Source organism: Equus asinus, chromosome 1, assembly GCF_041296235.1.
Source record: "Equus asinus isolate D_3611 breed Donkey chromosome 1, EquAss-T2T_v2, whole genome shotgun sequence".
Classification (NCBI taxonomy): domain Eukaryota; kingdom Metazoa; phylum Chordata; class Mammalia; order Perissodactyla; family Equidae; genus Equus; species Equus asinus.
This window is the reverse complement of record NC_091790.1, coordinates 133,868,054-133,881,803: the sequence shown is the minus strand read 5'-3', so window position 1 is coordinate 133,881,803 and position 13,750 is coordinate 133,868,054. Positions and strand designations below refer to the sequence as shown.

Sequence of the window (13,750 nt, the reverse complement as noted above, 5' to 3'; positions counted from 1 at the left end):
TTTATTCATAACAAATGGTTTACCTGCATAAATGATAAGGTTTGTAGTTAGTTTTGCTAATTATGAGACTTCTGAAGTCCTGATAGCAGATGTCTAGTTTGCTCTTCGGGGAACTGGCTCATGGTATGCTTTCACCAGTGTATTGAGGTAAGTTCAACTGAGTCATACGTAATTCAGATAGAGAAACTTGAATTTACTTTTTCTCCTAGATAGCCTGTGTTTTATTTTGCCTGGATGTTGATCTGTTATTAGTCTGTTGCTCTTCTTATGTAGACACAATCTGTGTGGTTTTGAGACAAGTTATTGTATGAATAGCACCCAACTAAAATGAAAGTGCTTTAACGACAATCATAAACACTGGATATACTTATGTGGTAGATTCAGAGAATATATTTTTTCATGGTTCCTGAAATCTTTTTTTTTTTAAAGATTTTATTTTTCCTTTTTCTCCCCAAAGCCCCCCAGTACATAGTTGTATATTCTCCGCTGTGGGTCCCAGTTGTGGCATGTGGGACGCCGCCCCAGCGCGGCCCGATGAGCAGTGCCATGTCCGCGCCCAGGACCCGAACCAACGAAACACTGGGCCGCCTGCAGCGGAGCGCGCGAACTCAACCACTCGGCCACGGGGCCAGCCCCTCCTGAAATCTTTTAACGAGTAGCAAGGACTGGTACTTCAAGGCCTTTTATTATTTCTAATGCCATGTATTCTGACAAATCAGATATGATTGTTTTGTTATGTTTAGCTTTACTGAACATAGAGAATGGGCTAAAGATTATTTTATTTCTTGTTCTGAATCAAATCTGCAAAGAAATACACATATTTCAAACTCATCACCCACAAAAAAAGAGATTCATTAAGATCCTCAAGCAGTCATTTTATTAAACAAATACAAATTTGAAATGTTTCTGATAAAATATATCAATATTGAACAAAAATGTGTGGAAAGAGCAATTCTACAACTGGGAAGATATTTCAGTTTTATTAATTTTGGTAACATCTTCCCAACCATGTCTGATCTTCAGTATCTTCTTCCTCAAGCATGGCAGGAACAGTATGGCTTTGCACATCAGCACAACAAGTGGAAGGAAAACAGCTATCATAAAAGTAGGAGGTGTATACCATACGAATTGTTTTATATCTACCCATTTATTCCAGGCAAAAATCAACGCATGTATTGTGCCCAGTAGAAGGGAAACAATTCCTAGCTTGCTCTGCAAAAGAAAAAAAATTATTTTGGTGAAGATTGGTTCAATAAGAGTTTAGTCCATCCTACCTCATCTGGATCTGTTCTGTTGCTTGGAAATTATTTTCTTCATCTGTGATTGTTTTCCTATTATGTTTCTCAACAATGTCCACTCACATCTTTCCATTCTTTTTACATGTCCCCACCTCACCCCCTTACATAATGTCTCTCTCTCTCAGCTATCTAAGTTGAGACAATTCACAATCATTCTCCTTTCAGGCTCAGCTAATCAATAACACTGTCTTCCCTTTCTCCACACTTTGTTCATCTTTCTTACATTTATTTTATGGTGCTTTGTCTCTTGTGCATTTGCCTTAATTCTGCCTATCAAGAGACACCTAAAATCAGGGACTCTGTCTGACTCATCACAGGATACCTGCAGAATCAACACAATGTTTTACATATTTTAGGTGCTCAATATATATTGCTGAATTAACTGAAGATTAGTGCAAAAATCAATTTGACTTGAGTGATCTTTATTAGTTGTGAAGGCAACTAAAGTGACTGACTCTGATTTTGGCACACGGGTACCAGAGTGAATGAGCTTGGCCTACGTTAAAAATAATCAAATATTCTGATAAAGTGTAAAAATACCAACACTTATTTCAACGTTGGAACAAAAGACAGAGATATGGAAATGTTAAGAAAAATTTCAGCTTACACTGGGATACTTGGTAACATCCAGATAACGTTGCTCAAAAATAGTTGTTCACAAATGTAATTTTATGGCATTCTTTCAATAGCTTTCTAGATAACTTTTGACTTGTATTTACTTTACTGGAAATGGTCATTAGCCTGCCAGAGTGAATCCAACTCACAATTATTCAGCAGTAAGTACTCTTAAATCCCAATGAATACAATTAAATAGCTAAGTTTATATTTTCAGACATAAATCTCCAAGATAAATCGTAGAGTAACCAGTTCTTGGATTATAAATGAAAAGTTTCTAAGTTATTAATTGAAAAATACTTGTGACGGGTTGAAGATGAATTTCACCAATCTGTATTGTGTACATATTATGGACTAGGGGTTGTGCACATAGTGGGATGGGCTCAGCTGTCAAAATGCAGTGCTTGAATTCCTAATTAAATCTGAAAAGTGGTGCTCAGCATAAGGGTGACAGGCATAGCAAGCTAAGATGAAAGTTATTTAGGGATAAAGCGGCGCATGTGTATGGTGACAGATGGCAACTAGACTTTTGGTGGTGAACAAGATGCAGTCTATACAGAAGTCAAAATATAATGATGTACACCTGAAATTTATATAATTTTATAAACCAAAGTGACTTCAATTAAAAAAAAGTTATCTAATGAAGAGCAGAGAACTCCAATGGCTCTCAGGGTGAAACTACAAAATCAGCAAATACTGTGCTTAAAAAATAGGGCACCATCTGTAAGCTGCATTGTAATACTTCAGATGGAGACATCTTTTCCAGCCTAATCAGATGCCCGGATAATGTGTCTGTTGGAGTATATGTATGCACATGTAGAAAGGATACTGGGGATGTCTGACTTTGTAGGAATTTCTAAAGATGTTCTGTAACAGCTAAAGCTATATAATTAGGAAAATCTTGGCAGTGCTTATGATGGAATTAAATTTAGTCCTTTGAATCTTGTCAGACATGGATCCCCTTGTGAATTCTGGCACATTGCTCATTTTAGGGTGTAATCTACCGCTAGGTGATTAATCTCAGTAAATGTGAGATAGTTTTGAATTCCAAGAATATTGAGAAACTTCAAATGAATAAGCTACATAAAATGTAACTTGGAAAAAGAAGCCTTTAAAGATTTTATTTTTTCCTTTTTCTCCCCAAAGCCCCTCAGTACATAGTTGTATATTCTTCGTTGTGGGTCCTTCTAGTTGTGGCATGTGGGACGCTGCCTCAGCGTGGTTTGATGAGCAGCGCCATGTCCGCGCCCAGGATTCGAACCAACGAAACACTGGGCCGCCTGCAGCGGAGTGCGTGAACTTAACCACTCGGCAATGGGGCCAGCCCCGGAAAAAGAAGCCTTTAAAATTGGATATTAGAATATCTTTGGCAGCTAAAACACCACATTTCAAGGAGAGATGCTTTTTTTATGGATAGTACAAAGCTGTGTAACTTAAAAGGCATGAATAAAATCAGGGGATAGGTAAAAGAATATTTTTATTTTGGGGAAACTAACAAATCATGGATATTGAATTCCTAAAATATCACATATATAGTTTATCAGATGGACAGCAAATTGTCTAACAAGTTTCAAAAGTTAGAAATACTATTTTCTTGAGTGATGCTTTTTACTTATGTCTAGAAAACACTTTTATTTAGCAGCAACAGAGAAAAATGACAGGAGAGCACACTATTAATTGGAACAAGTGTGTGATCTTTGCTACTGGAAAACCATTTGTTATTTTTAATAGGATACAGTCAATATATTTGATGATATTATAAGCACAAAAAGATTTACCTCTCTGAGGGACCAGTTATTTTATATATAATTTACCTGAATATAGTGAAATTCTCTCCATGTCAACGAGTTGCTCACAGATGGAAGAGATGTCACAGCCAAAAGAGCCAGTATTGCAAGTGCCACAATCCCCAGAGACACATAAATTTCCATTCTCCAAACATCATGCTCAATCCAGGCATCTTCTTTATTTTGTTGGACCTACAGAGGGTGAAAAGAGGAAAGAAAGAATGCAAACAACACTTGTTTCTGGCATATGAACCTCATTCTACAACTCCCTCTGCCTACTGGGGAGGGCCTGATAACTAGGGGCCTCCACAAATTTATGACTTTATTTTGCATTCCTCTAAGAAAAATGACATAGGAGCTATCAATCTCTTTCCTTGAATGCAACATTTATAGAATGTTTTATTAATTTATATAACAGTTATTTGATGGTTAGAACTGCAGTGTGCATGCAAGTGTGGTAAATAAGCAGAAAATAAGAAAAAGTGACATTAAGAAGTAATCTTGTGAGGGTGTTAGAAGATTGAAATGTGGCCCTGTCCATAAACAAAATACTTGTTTATACTGTTAAAGTTGTAGTTTACTATCTTCAGCTTAAAAAAAAATCCTAGATAAAAACGACAAACAAACACATAGCAACAGATTGGATTGGTGGTTACCATAGGGGAAGCAGGGAGGGGGGAGGGCAAAAGGGGGGATTAGGCTCACATGTGAGGGGATGGACTCTAATTAGTTTTTGGGTGGTGAACATGATGTAATCTACACAGAATTCGAAATATATTACGATGTACATCTGAAAGCTATATAAGGTTATAATCCAATGTTACTGCAATAATAATAATAAAAAATTCCTTAATGTAAAACCATACAACCAAGCCCCAAGGAGGAATTATAATAAAAAATTAAAAATGTAGGTTACTTTCTCAGCACAGGGTATTAATAGAGGTTTGGGGTATTGATATTAAAGTAAGAAAGAGTTAATTTGTTAGGTGAACTCAGACTTTTTAGCTTAGTGAAAATGTCAATATCATCATCCTACCTGTTGATATGCCCAGTTTAGCAACTTGTATCTATAAGATCGCCTCATTGGATAGGATAAACTGTAAATTGCATGCAGTACAGCAAAAAAGAAACTGAGAAGCCCAAGTTGCTTTCTTGTTAACATCCACCTATCCAACCAATGTGGAAATTTCTTATACTTGGTTCCATTATGAAGCTGTACCACTGCCGCTATCACACCTGGCAAATAAACCAGTGTTAAGAGGGTGATGGAAACCATCGGTAAGACTTTGTTGATGACAAGGATTGGAATTTTATAAAAATACTGTTGATGGGAAGTTACAAAAGGGTGAATTATTTCCCTCAGAAGAGTGTAAAGAAAAGTCAGAGACGATAGGACAGCAGCAATTTTCATTGGCAAGCGCCACTCTGGAAAAAGTTCCTGCTTGTGCTGAAGCTCCAGGGGGCAATCAAATTCATCAAAACGGGTTGTTTGGTTCAAGTGCAAAAGCACAGATCTTTTCAGTACACTGTTCTCTCCCGAGTCCTTATTCTACAAAGGAAAGAAAATAAACATCTTAAAATTGAACAAAACCATGAGATGTCTCTTAAACTAATTATTTATTGTTTATTGTGCTTATCAGTAAAAAAGAACATTTAGAACCTTGCTTTTGGATACTGCTTAGCTGAAGATGGCTCTCTCTATGTAGCACTGATCAAAGGTGCACTTAGCTCTGTTTGGGTTCTCCATTAATTTCTGCTATTCATTTTCTTTAAGACGAAAGAAATGTATGCTTCAGCTATCTCCACTAAAGCTTAGGCCATTCAATTTCTATCTTGAAGGCATGAAAGGATGGAATAATGCAACTGGGAAACTAAAATTGAAAAACTTTATTAGACAAAAATATATAATTTCTATCATGTAGTCTTATGTTTCTAAAATATCTCATTTGTGTAAGTACTGATAGACAAACAGTCTATCAGAAGGAACAAAGGCTATATAAGTAGTTCCATCCCATAGGGATGAACGATTTCCTGAGAAAGGTATACTTCTTTGCGCAGTTGCATTTCTAAGTAGTCAACAATTCAAAAGAAGTTTGCATTGAATATTTTGTCGTTTCCCCAAGTGACTGATATACCAGCAAATTAAAAAAAAACCTCAAAATAAGAACTTATATCGGAGGGTTTCACATTGTGTTACTTTATAAGCAAATTTACTTTCTCGCCCAATGTTATTCCTCATTTCGTATAGCTCTATCTGTAGAACCACATTTTAATGCTTGAAATCATGTTGATATTATCTTGTTCATTTACTCGTTTTATGCAGGGTAGCTTTAATTCACACAGTTCTCTACAATTTTTAGTGTTCAAAAAAACCTCTCATCATTTGACTTTTACTTTCAGTAATAAATCACTGTTACAATGATGCTTTTTCCAATTACTCTATTTAGAAGGGACTCAATGGGCATGATACAGCTTCTGTCATCTCTGCACGTTAAAACAATCAACTGAGGGGCTGGCCCCGTGGCTGAGTGGTTAAGTTCGCGCGCTCTGCTGCAGGCGGCCCAGTGTTTCGTTAGTTTGAATCCTGGGCGCGGACATGGCACTGCTCATCAAACCACGCTGAGGCAGCGTCCCACATGCCACAACTAGAAGGACCCACAACGAAGAATACACAACTATGTACCGGGGGGGCTTTGAGGAGAAAAAGGAAAAAATAAAATCTTTAAAAAAAAAAAAAAAAAAAAAAAAAAAACAATCAACTGAGATCAACTTTCTGGTTAAGGGTAAAGAAGCAACACAGTTAACTTGAAAATGAAAATGACTCTATTTTATGCATACTGTTATTTTACAGAGTACGTGCTTATAATATCTTATTTTTCCTAGTAAATAACTAAGATAAATAATTTCTGTTAAAACTGCAGTTGAGATCATTTAGAAAGGTAAAAAGAGTTTGGAATCAAACTTTTCTACTGCTTTTTCAGTTAAATAATGTAGAAAGAAACATTTAATCCTGAGGTGGGGTGAAGTGGGACAAGTGATTCTTATTCCAAAATTGAATTTATTTGGTTAAACAGAGAATCATCAATTTACTTGATGATATCTTGGTAAGCTGCCATGTTGCCTATAAAAAAACCTTACTTTCCCCCAAAAAACCATGTTTCCCAAACTCCTGTTATATGGGCACTGATGACTCTTCAAAACTTAGACCCACAGAATGTTAGAAAAATTGGAAAGGCCTTGGAGACTAGCTGGTCCAACTGTCTCACTTTGTGGATAAACCAAGACCCAGGATTTTTAGTGACTTATTCAAGGTTGTTCAGCTAAGGTACAGGATAGGCAGTCAAGCTACTATTTCTGTCATATACCATACTGCCCTTCACTTATCACAATATCAGTGACAGGAATCAGGGAAGATATCAGCAGACCAGGCTGCAAATCACTTTTACAACACTAGGAAATATAGAACAGCATCTGAATTATGTTAATTTATTATTATTATTTTACCAAATAATCATCTTCTTCTAGATTCTTCATGGGCTTCATTTTCCAAAGTTCTTCTTCGTTTGTGATGTCTTGTCTGCTCTCCATTAATTCTATAAAATAGTATGGTTTCAGCCACCTATGAAAAATAAAAATAATTATGTGTTTCAAGTCTATGCTATTTATGATATTAATGTTTGATGGGACAATATGAAAAATTTATTCACACAAGGATTAGAGTGGCAGATAAAGTACAATGAAAATTCGGATTGTGACTGACCCACACATTTAACTTCACATTACAATTTGTAAGAATCTCAAACCAGTGCCCCCATGTCAACGTAAATGCTCTTCTTTGTCCAACTATGGGTACAATGAATGACCTAGGTGTCTGTGGAATTCAAAGGTTGGATGATGCCTTTTAGGAGAATTTAACTCAAGGTGCTCATTTAGAAGAAAGCAAACTCCCCCAAAGGTAAATAGAATTAGGAATGCATGTTTTTTAGAGTAACAATGTTATCAATGGAGGTTATAGTTAGCTGCTATAAGATTATTCTTCAGGAAGTTTTTTTTTTTTAAAAGGTATGCTTTTTTTTTCCTTTGGGCGAGGAAGATTGGCCCTGACCTAGCATCTGTCGCCAATCTTACTCTTTTTTTTTTCCTCCCCAAAGCCCCAGTACATAGTTGTATATCCTAGTTGTAGGTCATTCTAGTTCTTCTATGTGGGATGCCGCCACAGCATGGCTTGATGAGTGGTGCATAGGTCTGTGTCTGGGATCCGAAGCAATGAACCTCAGCTGCCAAAGTGGAGTACATGAACTTAACCACCTGGCCAGCCCCCAAGAAGCTGTGTTTAATAGACTTTTGGGGTTTACACTGGAATCTGAAATAATAATTAAACGATTTTATGGACAACTGTAGTCTGAGTTTCAGACAAGGAACAGAATAAGCACTATTGGTAAGGTGAACCCAGATAGTGGCATAAAGGACCAAAAGGTCATATTTTTCAGAATGCCATTTTCCTATAGGACTAATGGACTGGTCTTTGTTGGTAAGACATAAATTGCTAGTATATCTCCAGTGGGGTTGTTGAGTTGTGCTCAATCATGGATATGCCCACTTTCCTAGTCAACCCTGTGGAAATTAATTTTGTCAAGCTTCCTACGCAATAAAGGAATTTTTTCCATAACACCCTTCACAGATCTTTATTCAGGCTGGTGTAACATTTTTTCAGGGAAGGGAAACATATGGTGTGACAATACTATTCAATTGTTTTTATTAGTTCTAAATTTATTTCCAGAGGAATACACCACCAATTTGTACTTTCTGAATTGCAGTGAGAAAAACAGATTAGATATACAACTATTTGATTGACAAAAAACATTCCAAGTGTTTCTGAATTTTAGACCACCTGTACTATTTTCTTAAGTGGAAAGTTGTTTCCAGAAGTAGTTTAAAATATTTAAAACATTCTCTAACTTTTAAAAGTTTGATCTTCAAAGAATAAAGAGGAGCCATCTTCATATAATGGCCAACATTTGCCTCTGTTGAAGTACTCTGAGGACATTTTCCAGATACTATCTATTTCGAAATTTCAAAATATTCATGCTGAGGATATTTGTTGTTTTGGTCTGCCCACATTCTTTTCTTGTTTTTTTTTTTTTTATGATCTAAAACATTTCCTTCATTTGGAGAAATGTTCCTCCTTTGGCCAGGGAAGTGGGCATATGACTCGGTCTTGGCTACCCATAGTTCTCTACTCCCTTGATCATATTGGTTTAGGGATGGCACACAACCTTAGCTGAAGCAATTAGAATCCTTCTCTGATATTTATATATAGAAGTGGAAGACAGTGAGGAGATGTCTTTAACATTTTAAATTGGAATGATAAAAGCCCACCATTCATTTTTCTACATGCTGTAAAGAGGAAGACGTCTTCAACAGAACAGAAGAAAGCCAACACACAGAAACACAACCAAGAAATGCAGAAAGACGCAGAAGAGTCCTGGTGGTATATTTTAAGTATTTAGAATCTCTGAGACCAGATCCTGAATTTCTCAGTTACACAAGCCAATATATTCCTTTTTTGCTTACGTTAGTTTGAGTCTGTGTTCATCACTGGCATTTAAAAGAATTCTGAGTAAAGCATATGCCAATCATCAAGTGTTTATGAACTCAGTTCTATGATGGACACTGAGGAGGAAAACGAGAAACGAGGTTTGTGCCTGCTCTGGAGGGGCTTCCAGTCTATTTCCTTAAGAAGCTTCATTGCAAGTCATTTAGTGATTCAACCACACATAAATAGAGTAATTTGGGCTGCATGTGTGTGTCTAGGAATAGAAATTTCATCTACTGTAATCAAACAGAAGAAATAATTCACTATGTTTAGCTGCTAAACTGTTTTAACTCTGTGAATTGCAGGATGGCAAAAACGTTAACATGTAAATCTGCCCTTAGTCAACATTAACTCATTAACTGTGTTGTGAACAACAATGTCTGGCAGTGGGAACACAAAGCTAAATGAGACGGAGCCTCCACTCCCAAAACCCTCAAAGTCGAAGAAAGAAGGTAGACATTTCAACAATTAACTGCATGGTAGTGCAATGAATCCTAAAGAAGACAAAGTTTCATAGACAGATGGTGGCATGGGAAGACCACTTCTATACCTGGTCCTGGGGCATCTAGCAAGTTGGCAGCGTTTGCCGAATGAGGGCTGTTTTGTACAAAATGTGAGTGAAAAGCCAGAGTGGCTCTGGAGAGGTATCCAGCCGTCCGTCTGCATGGTAGGGAGACCATGCTGAAGGGCAAAGGCAAGGAAAAGCCCAGGGCTCTGAGGGAGCTTGTGGACTGTGAGGCCCACAGTCAACTTTGTGCCCAGAAGCCAAGAAAATAAAATATGAGTCAAATAAAATATGTTGGTTTCCACCAGACATTAACCAAATATATAATTTAAGTTCTACAATAAAATCTTTTCATGAAAAAAAAAGAAAAGAGCACAGTGTTCAGATGTTAGAAACTCCAGAATTTGAACCAAAGTTTTCTTTCATCCTCATTAAAAAGCAAAGCATATTTCTGTTGTGACTGTGCTGTTTTGCTGTACCGGGATGGCTGACCTGACGTTCCTGCTAAATATTGACACAACCTAACCAGCTCATGTTTATGTCGAAGAGTTTAGAAGAGGCTCAATGACCAGGAAACACTGTGGGTTGCACTGCATTTCCAAACCTTCTACACTCTCAAGTTCAGACTTGCTTTACCATTTTTAACTATGTGAAGGGGAGATATTTTTCTTCGCTGGGCTGTTTATTTTGAGCATTGCTTTCTCCCTGTGTTTAACATTCTGTGCTAAATGAATACCCTTTTATTAAACGCCAGGACGTTGAGGGATTTTTTTTTTTTTTTTACAAAAATAACAGAGTAAGGAATTTTTAAGTCTACATAAATTTTATGTCTACGAACCTCTTCCAGTAGATTTTACCCATGACATATATAAAGCTTTGATTGACTGGCGGGAACTTGAACCCCAACCCAGATCCTGACAGAGTAGGACTAATGTTCCAAGGACTTAAAAGGAAAACTTCCTGTTACTAGGAATCCCGAAGACCAGTTGTACCATCTTAAGTACTATGCACCAATCATTCATCAATGCGATGCAAACTCGCGGCGTCTTTGCCAAGTTGGAAAACTTGCCGTCAGAACCCAACTTAAGGACAAACTTAATAACCCATTATATCCCCTGAGCCCTCAGCGAAAAGGCTTCGTTGTGAGTCCCTGGCTCCCAGCCCCTGGCCAGGCCACAACGGAGTGGTGTGCTCTGCGGAGAAGCTCGGCTGGAAGGCAGCGAGCCCTGGAGCCGGGCAGAAGAGGTGAATGGAGCTGCGCTCGCGGCGGAGCGCCGCCGCCCCAGGAGCCGGCCGCTACGACTTGCCTCCCCTTCCCCCCTGGAGGCTGGGAGCCGGCGCCTGGCCTCGCAGGGACAAGCGGAGGCAGGGAGCAAGCGGCGAGCCGGAACGATTCAAGGAACTCACCTGGTCTCCGGTGTGATCTGGCAGTTAGTTGCGGTGGCAGCCGCTGCCCAGAGGTGCCAGTCCCACGCGGTGCCCGAGGCTCCGGAGCGCTGAGAAGGCTCTCGGGCTGCAGACCCCGCCTTCTTGTCAATTGCCGGTCCAGCGCCGCCTGCCGGTGCCTGGCGTTCGCACGGCTCCTGGCTTGGACCGACAGCCCTCGGAGGTCCCAGCGGCCGAACCAAGGATTTCTCCACGTTGCAACCTCCCAGTTTCCTTTCAAATAGCCCTGTCCTTTGCCTGAGGTCTGCGCCACGTCCTCCCGCCCCTCTCCTTTCTTTAATCTCCCGAGTAAGGAACGTATGTGCAATTTTGCCAGGTGATGCTGAAGCACTCTCAGATCACACTTTGAGACGGACTGCTTTAAAGCTTCACTAGCTTGTTTAAAACTTCACAGCAACTCTGTGAAGTGGCTGCTATTTACGGTTAAAGAATCTGAATCTCTGAGAGTGACTTGCACTTTAAATTGTCCCAAATCTTGTATCCTAAACCGCACAAACCATGTCCCCCAACTGAATAAGCCCTTAAACTTCACGTTTACTCCTTGTCTTTCTCGTTGCATGTTTTAAAGGCAACTTCCCATAACTTAGCCCAATCGACTCCAAACTTAAAGCAAAGTTATTGTGGATATTTAAACTTTTAGGTTGTTTTTAAAATATGGAGAAAGTGAGAATATGAGCGAGAGATTTACTCCTCTGAGTTGGAACCAGCTTCTGGGTAGAGTGCCGGACTTGAACTGCAGCATCCGGGAATTTGGTGTACAGCATCCTCAGGACTAGCCTGATTAGAAGGCAAAGGAAAATGAAGGCTGAACCACATTTCCATGTGTGATTGTCGTTTACTCATAGCTAGGGAATTTAGGACTGTTTATGCTTTAATATGTATTTTCTTTTTGTGGTCATTGACTTTCCACAGGGTAATCTTAAAGCCCTTTGAAGATTAAATTACCATGGACTGACACCTTGTGGTAGAAATAGACTCTTACACGTTTTATTTCTGTTGAAACTAGAAAATAATTGTTTAAAAAAGTTTTAGAAAAAATCTGGGTGTATGTGTTTGTAGTACAGACTGCAAACGCTAAGACCAATTGTTAAATGTGTCTAAGCATTGTCGAATTTTTAAAATGATCCTGGGTCTTAAATGGTCAAAGCAATATGCTTTTCTTCTTTAAGATGAGGATGAAGAAAGGTCGTTCTTTTTTTCATAATTTATTTTCCATATGAAGAGGTATTAGTATTATTATACTAATATAAATTGACTAATTATAATAGCAAGTGCCACTTAAAACTGCTTTTCCTCTTCTAATTAAAACATTTAAAATCAAACACCGTTTTTTAAAATTTTATATTTAGACTAACAATTTCATTTCTGCACTTCTCCTGAAAGATTTTTTTTTCAATATTTTAGTGTGACTAACGAATGTAGTATGTTTCAAAGTAAAATGATGAAAATGTGAGGTTGTTTACTAGTTTGCAGATGTTATAAAAGCAACACAATGTTAGATTAAAAAATGTAGTATTAAAGAACTTTTATTGAGTTGTCAGGAGTTAATGTTACAGATGAAATTTTTGCATACAAATGACCTGTGATTTGGGTATGAGATAAAGAAAAAGATTTTTTTTTGAGAAATACAAAGCCAAATCATCTGAAAATGTTCTGAGTCAGCCTCTATAGCACATAGTTTTCAAAACCAGTATGATTTGTGGAAAACAGTTTTATAATTACAAATGTTGAAAAGCATATTGCTAGTTTTTCTATGACTCATAAGAACTAGAGGATCTTAAAACAGGAATTCAACTGTGAGTTACCATCAAATTTGGATGATTCGGAGTATTTTGTAATAAACTTAAACTATAGGAAGGGAGCACATTAACAAAACAGTTCAATGTCATTTGGGGTCAGATACTAAACTAGTGATTTCACATTAACATGTCATGGAAAAAATATGATAATTTAGAATCCATGGGTACTTTTAGCTGACCATTAAGCAGCATAATCTTAGAACTTAATGGGACTGCCATTTAAGACATAAATGGAGTACAATGGTGTGAAAGATAAAATAAAAATGATCATACTATTAAAGATAACCACATCGAGCAATAAACAGTGTGTTGTAAGTGGATGACAGGAATCGTATTCAGTTTTTCTCCTTTGGAAATCAAACTAACTCCTAAGGGCACAGTCATTCAAATAATGATCAACACTATTTCCAAGACTACCTCTTACGGTGTAAGAATGGTCAGACTTATTTTAAGACAAAAATTACCTAAAGTTCATGGAGAAATATTTTGTCAAAATGATTGTTTTCGCATAGACCTGGCAAAGCTCTCCTGGCCTAATTTTCTGATTCTACTAGCCTCATAGGATAAATTCTCTTCACTAGTTCACGATCTTCTGGCAGAGAATGCTCAAAGTATGTGGTCAGTTTGTCCCCAGTGTCTGTGTATGAAGGTGGTTGGGGATAGAGAGAAGGTCTGCCTTGGGAATGAAGGTTTTAAAAATCCGT

At 37.8% G+C, this 13,750-nt stretch overlaps 1 protein-coding gene across 1 annotated transcript; it reads right to left on the bottom strand.

The window, feature by feature from the left end:
- Window positions 1–870: 870 nt before the first annotated feature.
- STEAP1 (STEAP family member 1) lies at window positions 871–11,648 on the bottom strand. Its single transcript, XM_014842911.3, has 5 exons — window positions 11,209–11,648; window positions 7,205–7,319; window positions 4,737–5,249; window positions 3,728–3,892; window positions 871–1,212 (listed from the first exon to the last, which is right to left on the bottom strand). The coding sequence occupies exons 2-5, from the start codon at window positions 7,286–7,288 to the stop codon at window positions 955–957; spliced, it is 1,020 nt and encodes a 339-aa protein (XP_014698397.1). The 5' UTR covers window positions 7,289–7,319; window positions 11,209–11,648; the 3' UTR covers window positions 871–954.
- Window positions 11,649–13,750: the final 2,102 nt, after the last annotated feature.

What these genes read in the sequence shown, in the direction of transcription:
- STEAP1 (XM_014842911.3), bottom strand. Translation starts at nt 7,288, where the DNA reads ATGGAGAGCAGACAAGACATCACAAACGAAGAAGAACTTTGGAAAATG. An exon ending in TAGAAGAAGATGATTATTTG is followed by an intron (nt 5,250 to 7,204) that starts GTAAAATAATAA and finishes TTTCCTTTGTAG; the next exon opens with AATAAGGACTCGGGAGAGAA. An exon ending in GAGAATTTCACTATATTCAG is followed by an intron (nt 1,213 to 3,727) that starts GTAAATTATATA and finishes TTTCTTTTGCAG; the next exon opens with AGCAAGCTAGGAATTGTTTC.